At 47.5% G+C, this 25,417-nt stretch overlaps 1 protein-coding gene across 15 annotated transcripts in view; it reads left to right on the forward strand.

The window, feature by feature from the left end:
• Positions 1 to 25,417, forward strand: part of SUN1 (Sad1 and UNC84 domain containing 1) — a 51,952-nt gene that overhangs the window by 4,705 nt on the left and 21,830 nt on the right. For 7 of the 15 annotated variants that reach the window (XM_030760586.2, XM_089895481.1, XM_022563461.3 and 4 more), the window contains 8 exons: positions 10,240 to 10,336; positions 15,557 to 15,706; positions 17,088 to 17,272; positions 18,194 to 18,220; positions 18,324 to 18,509; positions 23,892 to 24,089; positions 24,570 to 24,653; positions 24,905 to 25,015. In XM_030760586.2, coding sequence (XP_030616446.1) covers positions 10,260 to 10,336; positions 15,557 to 15,706; positions 17,088 to 17,272; positions 18,194 to 18,220; positions 18,324 to 18,509; positions 23,892 to 24,089; positions 24,570 to 24,653; positions 24,905 to 25,015 — 1,018 coding nt within the window. In that variant the 5' untranslated portion in view covers positions 10,240 to 10,259. Of the gene's footprint in view, positions 1 to 100; positions 8,861 to 10,239; positions 10,337 to 15,556; positions 15,707 to 16,892; positions 16,984 to 17,060; positions 17,273 to 18,193; positions 18,221 to 18,323; positions 18,510 to 23,891; positions 24,090 to 24,569; positions 24,654 to 24,904; positions 25,016 to 25,417 lie in introns of those variants that run through there. The other 8 variants (XM_022563465.3, XM_022563464.3, XM_089895474.1 and 5 more) reach the window with 8 other exon arrangements.

Genomic DNA, 25,417 nt, shown 5'->3' on the forward strand with positions numbered 1-25,417 from the left:
AGCAATCAGGAAGGCATCCCAGACAAGGAGAGAGCACAGAACAGTATGTAAATGGGGTGGGGGGAGAGGGTTACCTGAGGCCAGGTTCTCAGTGAAGCTGCGATATGGGTGGTGGGAGACAGAGAAGTGGGGCGTTGGACAGAAGGTTTACTTGAAGGTGCTGGGAAGCCGTGGTGGGATCTGAAGGGAGGGAGATGGTCAGGTCTCTTTTTAGGTGGACTGTTTGGCAGTTTTCTGGCTTGAGGAGGCAAGACTGGAGACAGGGAAATTAAGGGCGCTCCCCCGCAGGAAGCCAGCCAGAGATGGTGCAGCAGGGGACCAGCTGGAGGGAGGGCGCTGCTGTTCTGAAGATGGGGGAGCAGTTGGACGCATTGAATTTAGTTACTTGTGGGTGACTTGCAGAAATGCTCCACGAGAAGTAAAATCAGATGCCTACCTCAGTGTATACAAAGGAATTACAAATGGATTAGATGAATTAAAAATGGTGGCAAATGTGAAAGTCAAATCATAAGAGTAGTAGAATCCATGACACAGTATTCATGTGTTCTTGGATTAGGAAGGTCTTTCTTTCTTTCTTTTTTTTTTAAATTTTGCATTGTTTTGATTCTTTTTTTTTAACAGAAACTTTAAATCCACATATTATCAAGGGAATTTATTATTTTTTAAAATTTATTTTCTTTTTTTATTTATTTTTGGCTGCATTAGGTCTTCGTTGCTGCACACAGGCTTTCTCTAGTTTCAGTGAGTGGGGGCTACTCTTTGTTGCGGTGCACGGGCTTCTCACTGTGGTGGCTTGTTGCAGAGTACAGGCTTTAGGCACGTGGGCTTCAGTAGTTGTGGCACGCGGGCTCTAGAGTGCAGGCTCAGTAGTTGTGGCGCATGGGCTTAGTTGCTCCGCGGCATGTGGGATCTTCCCGGACCAGGGATCGAGTCCCCTGCATCGGCAGGTGGATTCTTAACCACTGGGCCACTAGGGAAGTCCCTAGGAAGGCCTTTCTAAGCAGGACAGGGAAGGACTGACTGTGCAGCCCAAGTCACCATAAGTTTGTTCAGTAACAGACGGAGGCCATCCCAGGCGTGTGTGACATAACTACGGTTGATGTCCTATAAAACAGAGAAAAAGACAAACCTCCAGTAGGTTGAGATATAGGGCTGGCCTTCGCCCGTCAGAGTGGCCCTGCAGAGTTGACCACTTCCAGTGTTGGGAGGAGCACTGTCAGGTTAGGGGGTCCCAGAACTGCCACCCAGCATTCCTTCCAGAAGGCACTCGCTGTCATTCGCTGTCGCTGAGCTCTTTCCACTGGAAGAGCCGTGCGTAGCTCTTGTAACTGTACCAGTTGTGAGAAAATTCAGAGCACTCTAGGTCTGAAGCAATACATAAAACCGTGTGGTTCATGTTTTCTGTATTCTAAGAAGAAAGACCCTTTACAGTAACATGCATAAAGTAAATTGGCTTTTGCTGAAGCACTGAAACAAATCTCACTGTAAGAGGAAATGCAGCTTTTATTTAAAACATCGGGAGCACATATAATTGGGAGATGTAAGCGTGTGATAATGCATCTTCACGTAGAAGGAATTATTTTCCCTAAAACTCAGCTATTAGGTGAGTTTTAGGGAAAATAATTCTTCTACAAGGCATCTTGTAGAAGAAAATAATTCTTCTACAAGGCATCTAGCCTGCTTCTTTTCCTGTTTCATTTCCAAAAAAAGGAAAGAAACACTGGATCTTGGCTAGAAACTGTCAGTACATAGTTGCTGCAGAAAATAACTAACTCCTGTTGAGTGTTTTCACCCTTGTGCCAGGAAGCGCTGAGCGGGTTAGGTGTGGTAACTGGTTGAATCCTGCAGCAACACTGAGAGTCAGGTGCCACGTAGAGTGAGTAATGGCACCAAGCGTTCTTACAGCTGAGTAAGAACCCTGCAGGTCTGGCTGCCCCACACTGCTTCACAATGAAGGCCATTTTTTTTTTTTTTGAAAATAATAGTTAATTGTTTATATTATAAGACCAAAACCTACTCTTTTTTTTTAACTTTTTATTTTATATTGGAGTATAGTTGATTAACAGTGTTGTGTTAGTTTCAGGTGTACAGCAAAGTGATTCAGTTATTCATATGCATGTATCTATTTTTTTTCAAATTCTTTTCCCAGTTAGCAAAACCTACTCTTTTTAAAAAATGTTGAATAGTACCTGAGGGGGTAAGTGAAAAGTAGAAATCCCATTGTCTGTAATTTTACCATTAAGTTTAGTGTAGTATTTTTCCTGAAGTTTTAAAAATATATTCAAGTATATATATAACATGTATAGCATTCTGTAAAGGTCTTTCAAATATTTTTAGGTTATAGTCATTTGTTTCTCATTTGCAGTTTTAAATAACGAGTTCATTTTTAAGGACTCTCACTTAGTATAAATCATAGTTTTTCATAAACTAACAATGTTTTGCTTCCTTAAAATGAAAACAGGTATGTAAGGCTTATTCCTGTTTGTTATGTTGTGGAAGTAATTACACTGAACATGATATTTGGAAAAGAATCATTTCTAACCCATTTTATGATTTTTTTAATCTGTAGGGAAAATAACTTAATTTTTTTAGTCTCTCCGTTATGCAGTTTTAACAGGATTAAGTCTGAGCAGAGTAATTATGTTAAGGTTTAGTACTCTGGGCTTCCCTGGTGGTCCAGTGGTTAAGACTCCGTGCTTCCACTGAAGGGGGCATGAGTTCAATCCCTGGTCAGGGAACTAAGATCCCGCATGCCACATAGCAAAGCCAAAAAAAAAAAAAAAAAGATTTAGTATTGATACTAAATCTTTTCTTTTTTTTTTTTTTGGTACGCGGGCCTCTCACTGTCGTGGCCTCTCCCTTTGCAGAGCACAGGCTCCGGACTTGCAGGCTCAGCGGCCATGGCTCACGGGCCCAGCCGCTCCGCGGCATGTGGGATCCTCCTGGACCAGGGCACAAACCCGTGTCCCCTGCATCGGCAGGCGGACTCTCAACCACTGTGCCACCAGGGAAGCCCTTGATACTAAATTTTAAAGGGCACCTCTGAACTTTAGTTTTAAAATTCTTCTCTACAAGGCATGTAACAATGGAACACCTGATTGCGCAGGTGCGCATTGAAAACCAAGCCCTGGGTGATGAAGAGTTGGCGGGGGTGGAGCTGGACCGCGTTTGCGGGTGCAAGGCCCTGAGGGGGCCCCGTGGGCCTGTGCTGTCAGCTCAGGGGGCCCTCGGAGACGGCCCTGTGGCAGATGGCAGTGTCTGGAGCTGTGCCCAGAGTGGGGAGGAGGGTGCTGCCTGGAGCCGTCCCCTTGGACTGCTGTGCTTTCTGTGGACGGGTTGCAGTGCTGATGGTGGATTTGGATGGGGCTAACGAGGTTGGTCTGTGCAAGCTACTCCTGAGGATTTCTGCCGGGGAAGCCGTGTTAGCCCGTGTCAGCCGGGCTCGCTTCTAGTCTCAGCCTGCTTGGTCAGCGACCCCATCAGTTCATAGAAAGCTTGATTTGTAACATGCTTGTCTTCATAAACACAGTGCTTTCAGAGCAAATTCTGGTTGCCTTATACATGGTTTAATAAAAAATAATTATTTACTAGGTGGTGATGCTTGTGGTTCATGATGATGAGAGGAAATGCTGCTCACCATTTTTAAAGTTTGTCTTTTTCTAGTTTTATTTTAGAACTGATAGCATTTCCTAAGAAAATATTTTGTGCTAGTTTATTTCAGGACCGTTAACAGTTTTATTTTCTTTCTTTGGTTTTGCCATTTGCTGCAAGCTCTGTTTTCAACCTTGTGTGACTTGTAATTTTTGATATTTTTCAGACATGTTTTCTAGATTGTTACTAGTTTAGTACAGATGTTCGAAATAGTAGAGATTCAAATTATATGTGGTGGTTGAACTAAAATCCATTTTTGACCAAAGCATTCAAGAACAAAAATTGAGCTTTATATTTCATTTCTACCATATGATGCAGATGTTCATACAGTGTGTACTAGGCAAGATGTTCATACAGTGTGTACTAGGCAAGGTAAAGGGTATTAAAGGAGAAACCAAGTGTAACTCATGAAGCATCTTAACTCGGATTTTAAAACCCTGCTAGGATCTTCATGTTTGTAAAGATACTTACTTAATTTCTTAGGTTTGAAACCAAAGTTTGCTCCCTATACAGAGGACCTCTTTTGGCTGTGCTTGCCGGCTTATGTGTGCTTAGCCACTAGTGAAAGCGAGATAGGAGGGAGACACCGGGGTGATTTATGACGATAGCGCTTCCTTTAACGCTGGAAGATGTCGCTCTTGGCCCACCGTCTCCTGAGGTGAGCACTTTTCCCTCTTGGGACTGGCCGCTGCAAATCGAAAGCCGTTAAAGAGCTCTGTTTCCAGGGACGTGGGGAGGCTCCCCTGAGCACCCTCTCCCTCCCCCCATGTTAAGCTGCTGGGCCTGGAAAAGGGGGGGTGCCTGGTGTGAGCCCGGGCTCCGGCTCTGCTGTGCAGTCCCTCCCTCCCATGTCCGGGACAGTCATGGGGCACGTGGCCTGTGAGGAGGTCATCCCAGTCGTAACACTTTCGGGAGAAGGGAGTGGCCAGGAAGAGTCTAGAGAAATGAGGACAGTGAAGCCTGCACAGGGCACGTCTCTGTAAACAAACGTGTTTACAAAGTGTTGACTTTGTATTCATTCCAAGATTTTCTGATGCCGTTGAAAACGTTTTCAATCCAATTTTTCACTTGCTCTTTCAATACTGCTCAGATTATAAATGCAAATCAGATCTCCCTTGAGTCACAGGCTGAGGCCGCCTTTAGGCCATGCAGCAAGTAGGAAGGCTCTAATGTTACACGTGGGCTTGAAGTAGCAGTGATGTAAGGGGAGACTGGGAACGGCATTGTGAACATGCCAGGCACTGTTAGCGGGAGAACTGGTATCACAGTTGCACTTTTGCTGCTGGGGTCCTGATGAGCTGAGAGAGACCGGAGCTGGTGTTCTAGTCTGCTGGCCCCAGGAGCCATCTGAGCTGCCGCTGGACTTCATCGTTTATTTAGGTTGGGGCTGAGTGAGTGTTGCATCTCAGGGATTGTCAACTCAGAAGGAAAAAAAAATCCTTTTTTTATTTTTATTTTTTGCGGTACGCGGGCCTCTCACTGTTGTGGCCTCTCCCGTTGTGGAGCACAGGCTCTGGACGCGCAGGCTCAGCGGCCATGGCTCACAGGCCCAGCCGCTCCGCGGCATGTGGGATCTTCCCGGACCGGGGCACGAACCCGCGTCCCCTGCATCGGCAGGCGGACTCCCAACCACTGCGCCACCAGGGAAGCCCAAAAAAATCCTTTTTTTAAAAAAAATTTAGAACAGGCTATATAAGTTTATTCCACAAACTAATTAAAGCTAACTTTTTGAGTGCTTGTCATGTGTCAGGCACTGCTTTACAGACATTATTTCATTTAATTCTCTCTTTTTCACTTTATTTTATTCTATAATTTTATCTAATGCTCACATTTTACGAGAGGAGCTAAAGATTAATTTTAAAGTGTTCTGAGTCCATATCATTATCTGTCCAGGGAGGAAGAATGAGGCAGCAGGGTTGATGGCGGACAAGCCGCGTGTGGAAGGAAGCAGCAAAACGCATTCTAATAAGATACATGATCACACTGTGTGATGCGGTCCACAGTGAACGCAGGAGACAGCGCTGGTCATCACTCCCTAACTCATTACTGAGTCACGCTTGGTGTGGCCTCTGCTGCTGCTTTTGGAGGGTCTGCTTGGAGAGGTGGTCTTCCGGGCTGTGGAGGAAGTACTGGCCAAAACAGCATTTACCTGGGCCATGGGTCTGATTAAGCAGGGGCAGGATTCTGTGTATAGTTGTATAGTTTTATACGTACATGTGTTTCACTGGAGAACAGAACATAAAATTCACATGGTTACAGGAGCGAAATCAGAATGAGTAGAAAAAAGTGAGGGCATCCAATTGCATGCTCCCTTTCCTTCCACTGTCGTAGCCACTGAGCTCTGACTGTGACGGGCCTTGGCCTCCCTGCCCTGTCTCCTGTCTGCCTTTCCTCCAGAGCCGCATGGCCTGCTCTTCCTAGAGTTGTGTGTGTCCACACTGGTGCTCTCTTGATGGTGTTATCTTTGGGCATTTTATTACGTTTGAAGCTCCTCTCATAAAACATTTAGCCAAAAGTCTACCACTGTGCCTGCCTCTCAGCTCGTGTCTCTGTTGTCACCCGCAGGACTTTTACGTGGTCACTCTGCTGTAATCCTATCTTGCTTGTGATAGGCTTGTGATGGCCAGTAGCTGCATTTGGTTCTTTGATAGAATTTTATTTCAGAGACAAGAAATTAAATTTCTTTTTAAATTGTGGTATAAGGCCTTCATTAAACCCAGCTAGGGTGGTGTCGCACAGCTTTATCTGTCTCATCGATTGGGAGAACCAGGTTGAACAGTGTGGTCCACTGTGCCTCTGACAGCTTTTGAAAACACCGTTTGTTATGCATTAGAAATTAACCTCTCTTTTAGGTAGATGAAAATGTGAGAACATATTGATGTAACTTTTAAAAGTAAAAAGGCTGTAATAGATAAACAACATGGACCTTTGTATAGCACAGGGAACTATCAATATATTCAATATCTTGTAATAACCTATAATGGAAAAGAATATATATATGTGTATATATATGTTTGTATGTATAAATAACTGAATCACTTTGCCGTACACCTGAAATCTTGTAGGTCAACTATACTTCAATTAAAAAAAAATTAGGAAGCATTAGGACTTCCCTCATGGTGCAGTGGTTAAGAATCCACCTGTCAATGCAGGGGACACGGGTTTGAGCCCTGGTTTGGGAAGATCTCCACATGCTGCAGAACAACTAAGCCTGTGAGCCACAACTACTGAGCCTGCGTGTCACAACTACTGAAGCCTGCATGCTAGAGCCCGTGCTTCGCAACAAGAGAAGCCACCGCAGTGAGAAGCATGCACACTGCAATGAAGAGTAGCCATCACTTACAGCAACTAGAGAAAGCTCGTGTGCAGCAACAGAGACCCAGTGCAGCCAAAAATAAGTTAAAAAAAAAAAAAGTATGAAGTAAAGATGTCCAAAAAAAAGAAAGCATTAAAAAAATACATTGGGGCTTCCCTGGTGGTGCAGTGGTTGAGAGTCCGCCTGCCGACGCAGGGGACACGGGTTCGTGCCCCGGTCCGGCAAGATCCCACATGCCGTGGAGCGGCTGGGTCCGTGAGCCATGGCCACTGGGCCTGCGTGTCCGGAGCCTGTGCTCCGCAACGGGACAGGCCACAACTGTGAGAGGCCCGCGTACCGCAAAAAAAAAAAAAAAAAAAAAAAAAACACATTGCATGGGACTTCCCTGGTGGCACAGCGGTTAAGAATCTGCCTGCCAATTCAGGGGACACGGGTTCAAGCCCTGGTCCAGGAAGATCCCACATGCCGCAGAGCAGCTAAGCCCGTGCGACACAACTACTGAGCCTGTGCTCTAGAGCCCGCGAGCCACAACTACTGAGCCCGTGTGCCTAGAGCCCGTGCTCCGCAACAAGAGAAGCCACCGCAGTGAGAAGCCCGTGCACTGCAACAAAGAGTAGCCCCCTCTCACCGCAACTAGAGAAAGCCTGCGCACAGCAAGGAAGACCCAACAGAGCTAATACATACATACATACATACTTGCAAGTGAAATAAAAAGGCTGTTAGTTCTTGCATATGTCCTCCTCACCAGGCTCTAACTGCTCCTTCTGTGCTGAGTCATGGGCTGGACCTCCTTGGGCTGGACCTCCTTGGATCCCTTCAGTGGCCTTGCTAGTAGCGCTGCTGCCACCCTGCTTCACAGATGGAGCTTACTGTGTGCGAGGAGCTGGTCTCAGGGCAGTCAGTCAGCTTGTGGGCAGAGCTGGGATCAGAGCCCAGATCTGTAGGGGTCAGTCCCTGTTCTTAGCTGGACGCTCTAGTGTCTCCATGTCATAGTCATGATGTTTAAATTAAATGCTACTTTCGGGCACCTGCCATTCACTTGTTTATAACACTGTAAACCAGTTTCTGTAAACCGGTCCAAATACTCAGTTCACTAAGGACGTCTTGAATTCTTTTTTTTTTCTTAAATAAATTTATTTATTTGTTTGTTTATTTTTGGCTGCGTTGGGTCTTCATTGCTGTGCACGGGCTTCCTCTAGTTGCAGCGAGTGGGAGCTACTCTTTGTTGTGGTGCGCAGACTTCTCATTGCGGTGGCTTCTCCTGTTGCAGAGCACCGGCTCTAGGTGCGCGAGCTTTAGTAGTTGTGGCTCGTGGGCTCTAGAGGGCAGGCTCAGTAGTTGTGGCGCACGGGCTTAGTTGCTCCACGCCATCTGGGATCTTCCTGGCCCAGGGATCGAACCCGTGTCCCCTGCGTTGGCAGGCGCATTCTTAACCACTGCACCACCAGGGAAGCCCCCGTCTTAAATTCTTGAATACGAGTTGTAGAGAAGTTGATAGAAGTTAGCAGCAGTTATAACTGCTTTAACCGGGGGTTGGTAATGTGGATGTAGCAAAACATGGAAGTGAAAGATCACTTTTGAGAGTTAGGAAGTAAAAATCAGTTACATCTTCTCTAGAGGATGAGAGCAGTTTTGGGGTATTAGTATTGTTATGGTTGCTTAGTAAGTCATTACTAACCACAGCGCAGTCAGAAGCCATTATTACACAGCTGCTGGGTGTGGCTCTGTTCTGCGGGGAGCTGGGAGGAGAGCTGAGCCAGGAGGCTGCCCCTCGTGTGCTGTTCCTCAGCCTATGTGCCCTTGAACCTGGGCGCCAGTGCTGGTGGAGGAGACAGAGGGGAGCTCGAGGCAAGTGAACAGGTACTGAACAAATACATGGACTCGTTCTCGAAGGTAAGTTTATTTGCAGCAAGAGATTTACGTGTCTATTAATAGAATGAATTGTACTTGTTGAGTGTGTGTTCTACCTGGGCTGGCAGGCCAGGTCCCTGAGAGGAACTGAGCAATGTTGAAATTAGTAGGCACAGTAAAGTTTTTGTATATAAACAATGGTCCTTATTTCTATGGGTGCTTAATTTTTAAAAGAATATTTGGGGCTTCCCTGGTGGCGCAGTGGTTGAGAATCTGCCTGCTAATGCAGGGGACACGGGTTCAAGCCCTGATCTGGGAGGATCCCACATGCCGCGGAGCAACTAGGCCCGTGAGCCACAGCTACTGAGCCTGCGCGTCCGGAGCCTGTGCTCCGCAACAAGAGAGGCCGCGATAGTGAGAGGCCTGCGCACCGCGATGAAGAGTGGCCCCCGCTTGCCATAACTAGAGAAAGCCCTCGCACAGAAACGAAGACCCAACACAGCAAAAAAAAAAAAAATTAATTAATAAACTCCTACCCCCAACATCTTCTCTAAAAAAAAATATATATATATATATATATATATATATATATATGGACTGTTTCAAAGAATATGGAGTGAATTTAAGTATTTTTGGCTTAGTTTATAGAAATCAGTCATTTGTACCTGAATATGGTTTGTCTAGCGCCATCTTCCTCGTCTTTCAACCACAGATCATGATTCACATTACTCCTACGCGGGTGGGGGGTTTTTGAAGTGTGTGTGTGTGTGTGTGTATTTTTAGCCAGAGGAAAGTTTGAGTCATTCCAAAGAAATGTAGGTGACAACATGAAAAACAATATGCTCAAAACTTTTTAATTTAAAAATAATCTGTGTTTTCCTTTGGGGAAAAATAAAAGTATTAACAGTGCCTTAAGCTTATCTCTTATTCACCCTGCAGTTTTCTGATGCTGAGCTGCTTGTAAAAATTTTGCTGTCTAGGAAAGTATGGGAGTGCTTCTTGATCACGGAACAAGAATCAGTTCTGCTTTACTTAATAACAATGAAAATTTATTCCAGAAGAATGAGAACATTTTGACACCTTCAGGAATTTAAAAGTACATTTTAGGAAGGATTCTGAGTTACTTTCTGTATTCTTTTCATCATTTTAAGTCAGTTGATCTAGGATTTCCCCTTGTTGCTTTTGTAGATTTATAATCCTAGGGAACTAAGTATGACAACTGTGTTCTGGACTTGCAGCCATGAGAAAACTTGTCTCCTTTGCTTTAAAAAAAACAAACCAAACCAACCCTGCTTTACTGGCCTTGTTTAATCAAAGTGTTGACGGTGACTCTAGTCAGTCTGCATTGGGCCACCACAGACAGGGCTCCTCTGTGTGTTCCGGCCTTTAACAGCCTGCATTGCTTTTCCCGCCTTCTGCAGTATGCTTTGAGACCGTGAACATGGACTTTTCTCGGCTCCACATGTACACTCCTCCCCAGTGTGTGCCCGAGAACACTGGCTACACGTATGCTCTCAGGTGAGCTGCTCGCATGCGTGTTACGTTGTCTTGCCTGGGCTGTTCTTGAATGCCTTTGGGTTAATGGGGGCTTTATGGTACTTGCACCCAACTGCTCTGTGTTGAAAGTGAAAATATCTATGAACTTTATGTTATGTTCTGGTTTTACAAAACTGCTAAACTGACTTGGAAATTATGAGGTTGTTTTGAAAACCGAAAGTTTCTGATGACTCAGTGATTAGTCATTGCAAATGAATGACTGTTTTCGCCTCCACCCAGGTGGCTGTGGCCTCAAGAACACATCTGTGTGGTTATGGTGGGGTTTTGTGATTTATATTAATGGCTGAGTATTTTAAAATTAACAGAACTAACCTGGAAAGTGACTTGGCTTTGAGAGGAGCCATCATAAATAGAATTTTGATGAAGCCCACGGTTTCAAGACCACAACTTCTGTCAAATGCACTGAGTTTTCTGTTTTTATTTGTATCTGATTTGATGCTGAACCTTGAAGTTTGAGTCTTAGAAGCTGTTGACTTGCTCTTTGCCTTTCTAGTTTACCAAGTATTGATAGAAAGGATGATTGAGACGAAACTTAAGTGTTATAAAATTATGGGCTACTGCCAAAGAGAAAACATTCCTGGATTGGTGAAGATTTGATTGGCAGATAGAAAAACCTTTGCATCCTGGCAAGATGTTTGAAGCACACAAGGAAAATGCTAGTGTCAGTTTTATCAATGGCTTATCTTCTAAAGGGTAAAAATGTAATTGAAACTTAAAGAAAATTGGAAGATATTTTAAGAAAACTGCTTCTTAACAGCATTAGTCAAATCTCATATTTAATGATTGAGTTTTTAGTCACAATTTTAGATCATGTCACACTTTCTGTAGTAACACACTTTGTTTTTGTTAAAAGTCCTGTACTATTTTAGAACAAAATGAGTGGGCCAACTCAAGTAAAATTCCTCCTTATTCTGTATTGTGGAGCATAAAAAATAATAGTTCCTGGTAATTTATTTTTAGCTTTTATAACCCATTTTATTTTGTTTTTATATTTATTTATTATAACCCATTTTAAATACAGTTTTTAAAAGTTGCCTATGTCTGGGTCTCTACAGAGAACCCAATCCTCGTCCAGTGAGGCGTGCAGCTGGATCGGAAGTGGATGAGAACTGAAGTGGGAAAGGCGGGCGGACTGAGCTGTGCTGGGAGGTGGGCCTGTGTTTGAGGGTGGTGTGGGGGGGGCGGGGAGGGCAGCGAAGGGTTTCAGCCGGGAGGGGTGGGTGGAACCATGGGTATGCAGATATGGAGAGTGGGGCGGTGCTGGTCAGAGACCTGGCAGGAGTTCGGGTGAGACTCCGTGGGGGCCCTGACCACTCGCTGCAGCGCTGGGCAGGGCGTGGGGAGGGAGGGGTTCGGGAGGGAATGCTGGGAGCCTTGTGCTTGACTGGAGGAAGGGGATGAAGGAGGAGGCAAGCGTGACAGTCACGGCTTGGCGTGGGCACAGGAGCAGGACCACCAGTCAGCGGGAGGGGGTGTGAGACCCAGGCTCAGGAGCCATGTGGGCGGCAGTTCTGGTCTGGCCATCAGTAGGCCATGATGGCAGCCCGAGGGTGTCCTGGGCGCCGAGGGCCCACAGAGGCCCAGGAAGCGGTGGTGGGCGGGTGCCGCAGCACGAGGAGCAGAACTCCTGCCGAGGGTCCCAGCCACCCGACACCCAGTTTGGAGGGGGCACGCCCAGCTGTGGACCAGCCTCACGTGGCAGTGCTGAGGCGGCTCTGTCCTTACCTGCCCTTCCCTCTCCTGCCAGTGTGTCTCTGTGTCCCCACCCTTCAGTGAAGCCTCTGTTTACCGTCCAGCTCCAGCGGCAACTCATGGTCCCTGGAGGCTGGGTTTCCCTGCAGCCTTTCCCCGCAGCCCTTGGCCACCTGGCCTGGCCCGAAATTGTCCTCCTCATATCCTTGTCCTTCCAGACCCTCCCCTTCCGCCTGCTAAACTCCCAACTCTGACCGTCTGTCTCATTGCCACCTGGGTGGCCCCTGGCTGACCAGCCCATGTCCAGCACGGCTGGCTTGCAGCCTCAGCACTTCCGGTAAACACGTGAAGGACCCTGCAGCGTCCTGGTCGTGCCATTTCTCTACGATGCTTTTCTGTTATGGAAAATGCCAAGCAGTGTGAAAGTTTGGAGAATAGTGATGATGAGCCCCTTCGCCTCTCACTTAGTTTCAGCAGTTACCAGTACTTGGTCTCCCCTCCCCAGTGGGTTGTTTTGAAGCAAATCTCTAAAAGATAATGATATTTTTAAAACAACTAGTCAGAATACCAGGTGTTGAGAACCCAAGGTAGAAGGAGGGGAGAGGAGAGAGTCTGGGGCAGGTGACTGTCACACATGTTGCTAGGCAGTCGGGACCTGCTGGGCCCTGGGTGCATCTGTCTATAGGAACCTGTTACAGATGATGGTTGGGATCCCAGCCTAGGGCAGGAGGGCAGAGGTGCTGGTGGAGCGCTCACAGAGTCGTGGGGTGGGCGCCCCTCAGGTGCAGACAGAGGCGCTTGTCAACATTCAGGTCTGAACTCAGCACAGAACTGTTGGTCCCCGCCTCCCTCCCTCCCTCCCTCCCTCCCTCCCTCCCTATATCCCTCTCTCTCCCCCCGCTGTGAACACCGCTGCAGCTTCTGTTTAGCTGAGCACTGTCCAGCTCAAAGTGAAAGTACCCATGTTCCTACCTCCTCTCAGCTCCAGAGGTAACTATTGTTACCGGTTTGGAGGTGTTTTCTGAGCTCTTACACATCTGTGTTGGTAATATGTGCTTTTATTTATTATTGAATATTTAATTAATTTATTTGTTTTTGGCATTGCTGCACAGCTTGCTGGATCTTAGTTCCCTGACCATGGGTTGAACCCTGTGCTTTTATGTTATATATATTTTTAAAAACATGAATAGGATGATAATAGAGTATTTCTTTTTTCATTTAACAGTATATCTTGGAGGTCTTTCTGTGACAGTATATATAGATCTTTTATGTTTTCTAACGGCCTCACTGCATTACATAAGGTACATGTGTCCTAGTTTATTTCATCATCCCCTATTAATGGGCATTTCCCAGTCGTTTGCTCTTTTCTTTTTTTTGGCCATGCTGCGCGGCTTGCGGGATCTCAGTTCCCCAACGAGGGATTGAACCCGGGGTCATGGCAGTGAAAGTACGGAATCCTAACCACTAGGCCACCGGGGAACTCCCTCATTTGCTCTTACAAACAGCCGCTATACTGGCTTCTTCCCAGGGCCTTCTCTAATCAAAGTAACAGGTATTTGGAACACCCTTCTGCCGGCAGGGGCATTGTGTTAGAGGTACTGTGTTGGAAAGCCAGGACCATGTCCAGACTGGCAGCGTTGTCACATCCCCTGAGTTGCAGCCTCTGGGGCGTGTGGGGGTGGGAGACAGAGGTCTGGGTGCCGTTGTCAGCTTCTTGCCTTCTGCACGTTTGCGTATTTGTCTAGGTTGCTCCTCGAGACACACACCTGGTCTGGGGCCTGACAGAGGCCGGTGGACTTGAATTGCACTGTCCTCTCTTGATGTTCAAGTTCATAAATGGCCGTCCTCTAAACCCAGGACTTAGGTTAAGAGTAAGATGGTGGAGGGGTACTGGTCCATTCTTACGTGGTAGATTCTGACTTGAAATAACAATTTTCTTAAACGAGAATTGTAATTATGTAAAATACTAAAAATAATCTTGGAAGAAAAGTAAGCATATTTTATACTAAAATTAGGTAGAGTTTAGCGTCCTTGCTGCTCAGTGTGGGTTAGGGCAGCCTCTGTCTTGCCCCACTCCAGCCTCTCAAGTTGAGGAGGACTTTTTCCTGAAGTTATGTGTGGCGCCTCAAATGGATATGACAACTTGAAGCAATTTGTAATAACTTTCTGAGGGTTTGATTTAACAGTTTCTAGTGTCATATCTGATAAGTTTATGATGAATTTGGTTCTGAAAATATTTTTATAATATAAAATAAAACGCGGAAATGTTCTTAAGCCCATTTACTTTAACTCAGATACCCCTGGTTACCGTGGATTTCCAGACCCTTAGCCCAGTGGTCTGCTGTCCTGAGCGGGGTCTGTTCTTCCACTGCCTACTGGACGTGCCCCCAGCGTCTCCATCTCCTCCTGCGGATAAACTACCTGAGGGGTTTGGAGCTCCCTTCTCTGCCACAGCAGGGCCTGCCCAGGGCCTCCAGGGTGCAGACCGTCCTCTAGCGCGCATGCGCACGAAGGCCCTTTGGTTGAAGCCAGGACCGAGGTTCTCTTGCAGCCCCACCTTCTGTGCCTTGGGCTGCAGTTCTTCTCTTGGTCTGCTTTGCTCCCTGTGGCAGCCGTGGCCTCTCCCTCCCTCTCTCACCTTCCTCCTTCCTGTCCGGTTGTGAGCTCACCTCCTGGAGGTGTGGAGTCCTCACTGTGTGGTTGCCCCGGCTGCTGGACTGTCTGTAGGATCCCCGCCCCCAAGGAGGCACAGAACAGGTTCTCACCTCACGTTTCTGGATTTGGAAAACTTGCTGACAGCACAGAAGGATCTGTGTTTTGGTTTAAGATAATAATGTGGAAGGGTAGTGGAGTGGCTTTTCTGTGTACTAGTTTGTCTCTGGGTTTATGATGAATTAAATGCAAAGTGCGCTGGTGGCTCAGTCACTGGCTTTTCCTTTTCTCCTTACATTGATTCATTCAGTGACCTACTGGGATCTCGGATTAAATGTCACGTAGTGGTCACTGTCTCGTTAACTGCTTTATCAGGCAGTGTCTACTAGTAAACAGTTATGATTTTCTAACAATGTTGATCTCATTCCTAGGTGGAGAGTCTCGTGAATTTAGCACGTCCTCACGCGCTCCCCAGGGCCGGGTGTAGCCTTGAACACCAGGCAGCTGGGGGATTCATTTCACATGTGCTGTGATCAGAGCAAATGTAGGGGCATCAGTTGTTGAGCAACTTGGGTGCCAGCTTGCTTTTGCTCTGTTGGAAAGGCTTCACATAGTGATGGCTGTTTTTCTCGTTTAAAAAAAATTTACTTATTTATTTAATTTGGCTGCACCAGGTCTTAGTTGTGGCATGCGGGATCTTTGTTGCAGCATGCAGACTCTTAGTTGTGGATGTGCTGTTTTTAAAAATTCACACTAGGTTGCACGTTCTGTTATTTGTTTGTTTTAAAAGTGGTGTGGTAAGCGATGTTCATCTATGATGAGGTTTTTTCCTTCTAGTTCAAGTTATTCTTCTGATGCTCTGGATTTCGAGACTGAGCACAAATTGGATCCTGTATTTGATTCTCCAAGAATGTCCCGCCGCAGTTTGCGCCTGGTCACCACAGCCCGTGCTGCTGAGGATGGCCCCGCTGGGGACAGAGCGGCCAGGTGAGCGAAAACAGTTAAAACCAAACACATGAGGTTTCGGTCTGTAAAACTTCACTCTCTCGAATTTACAGATATGTGTGTACACACACAACTGCACACATGGTCGTAGCTTTACTGTGAATGAGGCTGAAACCAGGGCTGGGGTGTGCGGGTTGTTTGGCGCTGGTGTAAAGAGGGACGCGGGCACCCATCCCATTCGGGGCAAGTGTTCCCAGCTCATCTGCGTAGCGGGCCCCACCAGCAGTTAAGGGAGGAGCCCTGCCCATCATCATGTGGCCCTGCAGGTGTCTGTGTTGTTAGTGCTTTAAGTCTGTATATAAAATCTGTGTGAACTAACAGATACAGGCATGAAGTTTAGATGTTTACCTGTATTTATGATTGTCCTATTCACTAGATTTCTGAACTCTCCACGTGCCCATCACTTATTTGTGCCCAAGAAGGGGCAAAAGTGTGCAGGATCTTTGTGCCATTTAGAGATAAAGAATAAAAGTAACAGCTTTCCTTTAACATCACTCATGTAAGAGTGACGAGTTTCCTGCCTGAGTGGTCCACTCTTGGGAGTGGGATGGTGGCTGTTGAGAGGTGATGGGATACTGGCCTGACAGCAAGACTGGGCACTGGTGTCTGTGGCGTCACCTCCCCATCTGTGGTTCACACTCACACACTGCACGCCCAGCAGCCACCTGGGGTTCATTTGCAGTGAGGTTCTTGGATATCCTGGTTTGGGGTGTCCATGCAGGTACTGCTATGGGAACCACGGCTGTAACAGGCTGGTTCTCTGTCCCTGAGCAACGCTGGAACCAGGTTTCCCGGTGCACCTGCTCATGGGGGCCTTCCTGTCTCTGCTCCCTGCCTTTTGCTCACTTCTCGCTCCCTCAGTGGGGAGGGTCTTCAAGGGCTTTGTCTCCATCCTTGTGGTAGATCCAGTACAGGAAGGATTTTGGCGACAGCCTCTCCTCGCTGTACTTGATGCAGTTCCGCCTTTACTAGTGACTGAGAAACAGTGCGGAATGTGCCTGTGGATGCAGTTACTTGTTTTAAATGGTGGGGGGGACACTAAATCTATAAATCATATAATTTCAAAATATAGGTCATTTTTATTCTTAGGTTATTTTTAGTTTGAACCACTTTTGGGTCACGAGGCCCCAAATAATCTGAGAACTACTTTGTGTGTACAATTTTAGGAGGAGTTCTTGAGCCCAGCTTAACAATTCCTGTTTTAGATGAACAGATGTCTCGTTACAGCAGAAAGGGCATAAGAACACGTTGCCTTAACGGTAGTATATTCATTCTCAGGCAAAGATTTTGTGTTGGTAAAATGTAATCATTTGTATATACTAGAAAAAGTCTGTAGACTTGTTCCCTTCTCCTTCCTTTTTAGACTAGCAAAGCAGCGCAGCAGTGCACACAAGCCGGCATTTAGTATCAACCACACCTCGAGGAAGGTCCTGTCCTTGGCTGTCAGCCAGAGCGGCTCCAGTGCCATGCGGGCTGCGGCTTGTCTGCGGCCTCCTGTGCTGGACGAGTCTCTGATCCGCGAGCAGACCAAAGTGGACCACTTCTGGGGTGAGTCATCTCCAGTGATTTATCTGGTTCTTCTGGGAAGAAGGGGTGTCATGGCCAGGTTGTTCCTTTTCCCCTTACTGGGGGGAAGGAGCCCCAGGAAGTTTGGAGGCCTTCCTCTGGACTGAGATCGGAAACACAGGGAAACTGCTTCCAGCTGCCGATCGTGTGTCGCGATGTGGAAGATGGAGTGGAGTGGTCAGGGCAGTCTGATTAACTCTGTGTGTCTAAATGCATGACTTTTGTGGCATGTTTAAGCAAAGTCATTGGTAAACTCACCAGCATGATTTCAAGTTCCAGACAGCAATTTTTGTCTCACTGCAAAGCATCTAGTATAGATGAATTGACCCTAGGAAACGATGTGGCTTGTGACCTGTATTGACTAAGGCAGCAGCGTGACCCCAGTCCTCCTGTGGAGGACTCGATGGCCACAGGGGCCATGGCTTTGAGGGGCCGCAAAGCTGCTTGTGTCCCCTTGATGTTCCGGTTGGCCCTTCTGAGAAGAATCAAAGATTAGATTAGTTCCAGAAACCTTATGTGCTGAGTTGGGAAGCTCTGGAGTTTGTATTCTGTTCTGCTCACTAGCAAAGTAGCTCCCGGGCAGCAGAGGAGGCGAGTGTGCCGGTGCTGAGGTTCCTGCCTGCTCTTCTGTGCGCAGCATGTGTGTAGACAGTGTGAGAGTGCGTGAGAACAGAGCGTGTGGGAAGGTATTTTCTCCAGAGCTGTGCTTTCACCTGGAATTGAAGGCAAGCATCTGCGTATACCTGGAGACATTTCTGTTAGTTCTAGGCGTTGTAGGAAGTCAGTCTTGACCAGTGCCATGATGCTGATTTATTAACCATTGTAACCTTTACTTTTGAGTTTGTGTATTTTGTTCTGTTTTAATAATTTGAGCTCAACAGCAAAAATATGTGTGTTTTTTAGGTCTTGACGATGACGGAGAGCTTAAAGGTAATTTCGTCCTTTTCTTCCCCACATTTTTCAAGATGGAGGTTTTAGTTAGGTGTTTGCAGATTGTAATAAGCAGGTTCCATCTCCTTTTTGCAAACTTCAGGTGGGAATAAAGCTGCCATTCAGGGAAACGGCGATGTGGCCGCAGGGGCCGTAGAAGCAGCAGGGAGCAACGGCTACACCTGCAGCGACTGCAGCCTCCTTTCTGAGCGCAAAGGCGCGCTCACCGCGTACTCCGCTGCCCGTGGCCCGGCCTCAAGGATTTACTCGAGGGATAGGAGTCAGAAACGTAAGTCTTGCTCTTTTAAAAGTTAGAAAAAGAGTTCACGTCCAAACATTAGATATTTCCTTTTCTTTTCATCAACCTTGTCTTATAGGCCTCAGTGTCTGCACTGTTTCTACTGTAGACTCGAACTCAAAGTTATCCTTTAAAAGTTTAAGAGACGCACCAAAAATTAGCTTTGTTCCTCCTCTCTCAACTTACATTTGATGTGGTTGGTCTTTTTGTACCTGGGAGTGTTTGGAATTCCATAAATTTGAACTTGGAGTAAGCAGGAGAAACCTCGTCCTGAACTGGACCTGTGGGCTGTGCAGTCACCTGCAGACGCTCCTTCTTTTCCTAGGAGCGCAGACTCCAGGTGCCCAGGGAGTCAGGGTGGGAGGCGGTGATGCTTGAGGCAGGGACGTGTTGTCTCTGGTCTCTGTTGTGGGTGAGAGTCCGTGACCGCAGGGGCAGCTTACCGGGAGTGTGCAGCTTCTGGGGGGCACATGGCACACCAGCCTTGTTTGGGAGGGCGGCAGGCATGGTGGAAGGTCTCGCGGGGCAACCTTGGCCCTGCTGACCGGCAGAGGAGGCCCTTGGGACCCCGGTGCGCCTGCTTGACCACAGAGGGCCCGGGCCTGCCCATGTTCCCAGCTCTGATCAACACCTGGGCCAGACTGAGTCGGCCTCGCTGCTGGGCCCCTGGGGAGAGCACAGCTACAGAGGCCCTTCCGGGGGCCACCGTGTGACCGATGTGCCCCTCCAGGCTCGGGGCTCCGCAGCTGCTGTGATCACTGTTCGCCTTAAGGGAACACATAGGGAGGCTGGGAGCCCTCTACTTGAAACGTGTCGCCTTGTTTCCAAGCCCTTGGTACCTTGTCTGTTTAATCTGAGCACTGGAGTGCTTGGCAGAGCCAGAGGACATGCTCGGGCAGGTGGACAGGGTCTGGACAGAACAGTGCAGGAGGGCGGGGCGCTGTCTGTCTACTCCCTGTGTTCCTGGCTGTGCCCTGCGCACGAGGGTGCCCAGTTCATACTTCTCAAATGGTGATTTTGACATGATGAAGGATGGTACCTGGACTGACAGTTATTTCTATTTCGGCGTCTCATCCTTGTTTCTAGACCTTTGGGTTTTGGCTGCTGTAGTGTTACCGACCTCCTTAGCGTTAATAGAGCAGTGTGGGAATACAGTGAGGGGAAGGGGGTGGCAGAATCAATGTGAGGGTTTCCTCTGTAACAGTTTCTGGATCGTGTGGGTGCTGTAGAGACCAGCATCACTGAGCGCTCACTCTGCCTCCTGCGCTCTGTACCCATGACCTCACTGACCCTCATAGCAGCCCCGCTGGACAGTTGTCACCCTCATTGTACAGACCGGTAAACTGAGGTTCAGCCAGCTTCACACACTTGCTGGTAAGTGATGGAGCTTGGACCTGGCCCCAGGCATCTCGCCTGCAGGGCGCCCTCCCCGAGACGCTGTGTCCTCTGAGTGCTCTCCCAGGGCCGGGACTCCGCACCTGGCATGCCGTGTATCGGGTTTTGAGGCTGCATTTTGAAGTGTGCCGTTGTTGAGTTGAGCATAACACCTTTCTCAGGGTAAAAGCACGTTCCACAAACGGTACCTGGTGGAGTCGTGTTGCTCACAGGTCGCCGCCTGTCTGTGGCAGTGTTTGCTGCTCTCCCCCAGCTACGTCTGCGTCACCAGCAATGCAGCCACTTGTTCTGACAGCATGGAGGATGGTGGGCCTGAGCCCAGCTGTGTGGTTGCTGTGTCTTCAGAGGGAAGGTCAGCCGTGGTAGCTTTGGTGGCAGCTTCTGGAAACTCATCCCACTTCCTGCTTAAATCGGTCTTGAGTATTTTGGCGGAGTAAACAAGTTACTATACTGTTATTTGCTTTGAGCTTCTATTCTTATCATGCCCCTTGCTCTTTTAGATTATAGCAGTGGTTTGTAGAGCCAATGCTAATTTGTTACCTTTGAAAAAATTAGTTTCTAATTATTTGAGTAAAACATTTATCAAAGGACTTTTGAAAACCACAGAGGTGTGCAAGGAAGAAAATTAAAATCACCCATAACCTACACCCAGAGGCTTTTCACTCTTATTGCGTGGTTGAGGTCACACCGCATGAATTTGTTACATGGGCACATTTACTCAAAATATGGGTAACTCTTCACAATCATAAGTTAACCCCCACCCTACATTTCCTTTCTTTTTATTCTTTTTCTTATATTCTCATTGTGAAATCTTTAAACCTTTAAATTTATCTATTTATTTAATAGATGAATTAAGTCGCCCCTTGTCCCTCCCCAGTCCCTGTCTGGTTTCCCTTCTGAAGGGAGCTGCAGCTAATCCTGTTTATTGTGGGTTCTCCTGCCTTTTTAATGAGGTGAAAATCATATAACATGAAATTAACCGACTATTTTAAAGTGTACAATCCACTGGTATTTCACAGTGTTGTGTAAGCACCACCTGAATTTTGCTTTCATGTTCCTACAGAAACATGGAGTGTGTTTTTGTCTTTACTGCAAATACATGGTTTTGCAATTTTTTTCATTTTAAATGGTAATTGCGATGAACTTCATTCTTTTTGATGCCTGTCTAATATTGCATTTATGGTTGTATCGAAATTTGTTTAGTCAGTGTCTAGGTGGACATTCAGGCTTTCTTGTTTGTACACTTTTAAAAGCAGTGTTTTCTTTGGGTGTATTTGTGTATGTGCACAAATCTTCGGGGTAGGCAGGCCAGAAGTAGCATAGGTGCATTAAACATCATTCATCCCGCCTGAGCCACGTAGTTTCTGATTCTGAAACCTTTTGAGGTTCAGGTTGAGTGTGTTGTTGACAAAACGTGATTTCCTGGGCCACGTCAGAAAGGCTTTAAAAGCCTTCCATGTGTTTTCCCTGGGACATCGAACAGCGCTCACCAAAGCAAGGTGCTGATAGGATGCGTGCAGATGGACAGATTCAGTACTCCTGTGAGGGTTGGCACCTGTGTGAGAAACCCGGGAGACCCGGCTCTCACCTGTGTGAGAAACCCGGGAGACCCGGCTCTGCCAAAAGGCGCTCCTACGTGGGCCAGCGCGCCTCGGGCCTCCCTGGCCCCTGGGCTAACTGCACAGAAGGACCCAGGGAATTGGAATCTGAAAACACACACTTCTGTGTTTTTTCTCTTGCCTAAGACAATGCTTGCGTCCCCCAGTAGAAGGTGTAAACTAACTTAGAAAAGATAGGTCTGAATGAATGAATGAGTGAATGAAAAGTCATTCCTTTGAAACTTTGTCAGTTGTCTTGGTTGCTTTGAGCAGAATTTTGCTAATTGAATCAGCCTTAGTCTTTAGAGAAGTAAGGACTGAAACGTCTGCTGCTTCTGGGAGAGGGACCAGCCAACTTGGCTGACTTCGGGGTCGGACAGCTGTGACTGCCGAGCGGCTAAGGCTGAAGTGGGCGGCGTGACACGCTGCGGCTTGGCCTCTGAGCTGAGCAGCTGAAATACTACTGACCGGCTTTATGGAGGAGCAGCTCTGATGGAGCCCGTCCTCCTGAAGAAACCGCGATTAGCGACTAAATATATTTTAAAAAGTGTTCCGCCCAGCAGCTTCTAAATAAATACTTATCACTGCTGAGAAAAGAAGATTGTTTACAATTTCAGTTTAAATAGATTCTTCCAGTTGACTTCCCAGAAGACTGACCAGGATTGCCCTCTCCCTATGGCCACGTGAGGGTCCCCATTCCATGTACTCTTGCTAAATAAGTGTTTATATTTTTGTTCTTTTAAAATGTTGCCGATTTGATGAATGAAAAATGGATTTTGGTGTCGCTGATTGTCAGTGAGACAGATCCTGCATTATCTCTTCATGAATTTTTCTGTTTTTGTCCGACCTCTGTATAAAGTTCACGCTGCGGTGTAAAACAAAGAAGAGTGTGAGTGGGGTAACACAGAGTTGGCCCTGACACCCGGGGGCTCCTGGCCCCAGGTTTACATTTGTTTTGGTTCAGGGCTCCAATTCACAGATAGCCTACTCCTTTATTCAGGCTATCTGTGGGGGGAAAGCTCTGATTTTATTTCTTCTGAAATCACTCCAACTCAGACCTCTTCAGTCCCCACTGGCCTCACGCATGTACCCTAAACTCAGGGAGCTGAGCCGGGGGTGAGTGGACGGGCTGGGTATTTGTGCATTTGGGCACGTTGGCGAGCAGACCCGTCTGCAGGCCGTCCCATGGAGTCACTGTGCAGGAACAAGCCTCATACTTCAGCTGCAACTCAGTGAAGAAACTTTTTTTTTAAACATCTTTATTGGAGTATAATTGCTTTACAACGTTGTGTTAGTTCCTGCCGTATAACAAAGTGAATCAATTATATGTATACATATATCCCTATATCCCCTCCCTCTTGTGTCTCCCTCCCTCCCACCCTCCCTATCCCACCCCTCTAGGTGGTCACAGAGCACCGAGCTGATCTCCCTGTGCTGTGCGGCTGCTTCCCACTAGCTATCTATTTTACGTTTGGTAGTGTATATATGTCCATGCCACTCTCTCACTTCGTCCCAGCTTACCCTTCCCCCTCCCCGTGTCCTCAAGTCCATTCTCTACGTCTGCATCTTTATTCCTGTCCTGTCCTGCCCCTAGGTTCACGAGAACCTTTTTTTTTTAGATTCCATATATGTGTTAGGATATGGTATTCGTTTTTCTCTTTCTGACTTACTTTACTCTGTATGACAGGCTCTAGGTTCATCCACCTCACTACAAATAACTCAGTTTCTAGAAACTCTTTTTTAAGAATAAAAACTTCTAGCCACTGTGATTTGCAGACTGTCACCCTGCACATTGTAGGTTATAGAGGTCGCACTGTCCTGGTGCTCCAGGTGCTGAGGAAAAGGAGCCTCAGGTGGCCGTGTCGGGTGTCTCTGTACCCTGCGGCACGTGCTGTAGCGGATGTCCTTGAAGGGGCTGCATCTCGCTGACAGGCCTTCTCGAGGCTGGGAACACAGTGGGATGGCTGGGCCGGAGGTCAGGGAAGAGAAGTCGTTTGCCAGTTTCTAAAGATGGTAGCGTGTGCGTAAACAGCATTGGGGTGAAGTGACCTCAGATTGGATGTTTTATGGAAGATGGCCTGTGGGAGAGATGTGGTGCTGCTGGCGTTCCAGGATGGGGCTGGTTTGCAGCTCGGCCCGAGCGTGTGTCTCTGGTGTCCATTTAAAAAAGTGGGTTCCAGGGAATTCCCTGGCCATCCAGTGGTTAAGACTCCGCGCTTTCACCGCCCGAGCTTATTAGGTTGGGGAACTAAGACCCTGCAAGCCGCAAGGCACAGCCGAAAAAAAAGTGGGTTCCACTTTGCCCAAAGTGAGTAATCAGGCTCTGACATAGGGAGCGCGTGCCGCGAGAGGAGTAACTGTGTTCACGGTTTCTCACTAGGCCGCACCGCTCGCTGCAGGGATAGCATCTTGTCGCTGGTCACGCGCACCTTGGCGTCCTTTCCTTCGTTCTTAGTTCAGCTCTTCCAAGTGGCTTTAATGAAGCTCAATTATGAATCAGAAAATTACAAATTGAAAAGTTATGAATCAAAAGATCACGAATCAAAAAGCTGTGAGTCAAAAAGCCATGAATCAAAAGGTATTTAAATACTTTCTTCCTCCTTTTTCCACCAAACAGAGCTTTCAAGGTGGAGAAAACACTCTTTTCCCCGCGTGGCGCTTCGCTCACGCCCTCTCCTCGCGCCGTTTGCGGCCTCGCTCTCTCGCAGCCTTGCTGTGCATCTCTCTCCCTGTTCTCTGTGCAGTTCTGGATGTTTCCTGGAAGTTGATCAGGGTTTAAACATTAAATAAAAAGTTAACACACTCATCTTTTTATTCTTACGACCATCTTTAAAGCAAAAAATTTATCTGACTGGCATTTAGAATGATGTTTCAAAAATGTTTGAAGCGGGCCCATCCCGTGTGGTGGTCGGGGCATGCCCAGGGTTGGCGGGACTTGACGGCGTTTCCTGAGCGAGGCAGTTACCTCGCCCCCGGCCTGCACCCCCACCACCACCCCGACCCGGCCACTCTGCAGAGCCCCTGTCCCGGGCTCAGGCCCCTCTCGCCTGTGTTGCAGCTCATTCCAGTCACTGTGGGAGGATGAATGTGAGAGAGCCCCTCGGCGAGGACGGCCACCTCCGTGCAAACGGGGCGTCGCTGTGTAAGTATGGCTCGGCCGCACCTCTGCCATCCTTTTAGGCCGTCCTGGGGCCCCACTGGTTAGGACGGGGCCGGGGCTCTCGCTGCCCCCTTCACACCAGGAGCCTACAGCCACCAGGGGGCACTGGCTGGGATTTTGGTTTTTCATAATTGAGTTTCCTAGTTTTTTCAAACTGCCGTTGCTGCGCACCGTTGAGATTGACAGGGTTTGCGTGTTCATCTGTCCAATTAACTGCTTGTCCCACCCCACAGGCGATGACTGTAAGGGGAGGAAGCACCTGGAAACACACACCGCCACCCGCTCGCAGCCCTCGTGGCCAGGAGGGCTGGCAGGGACCGTGGGGCTCGCCTTGTCCCATGCAGGTTGTCTCTCGCGCTTTTGTGTTTTGTTTCTGTTGTGTTTTCGCAAATGCTCCTTGTTCATCGTTTCTTTGTGTTTGGAATTCAGGTGTTCAGTAAAAACAGGAATATAATAACTGTCTTAAAATATGGAGAATATGGCTCTTGAAAAGCTTCTTTTTAAGTGTATTTAGTATAAATTAAGCGTATGGAAAGTTACGTATTTCAGGTGAAATGAACGGTTTAGAAGAAGCTGGGTCCTGCATGGGGTACAGTCGGCCCGCGCCCGGGAAACGGGCCGCGTCCTGAGCCTGTGCAGCCGGGGTGCTATGGAGAAATCCAGTTTGTACCTGTCAGTGTCTTGCCGAAGGGTGCCTTTATAGCAGCTTTTTTTAAAAGCTGAACTTCAAAATTTGTTGTCTCTTA

Source organism: Delphinapterus leucas, chromosome 15, assembly GCF_059928025.1.
Source record: "Delphinapterus leucas isolate spDelLeu-1000000601 "Yukka" chromosome 15, BTC_Dleu_Yukka2, whole genome shotgun sequence".
NCBI classification, from domain to species: Eukaryota; Metazoa; Chordata; class Mammalia; order Artiodactyla; family Monodontidae; genus Delphinapterus; species Delphinapterus leucas.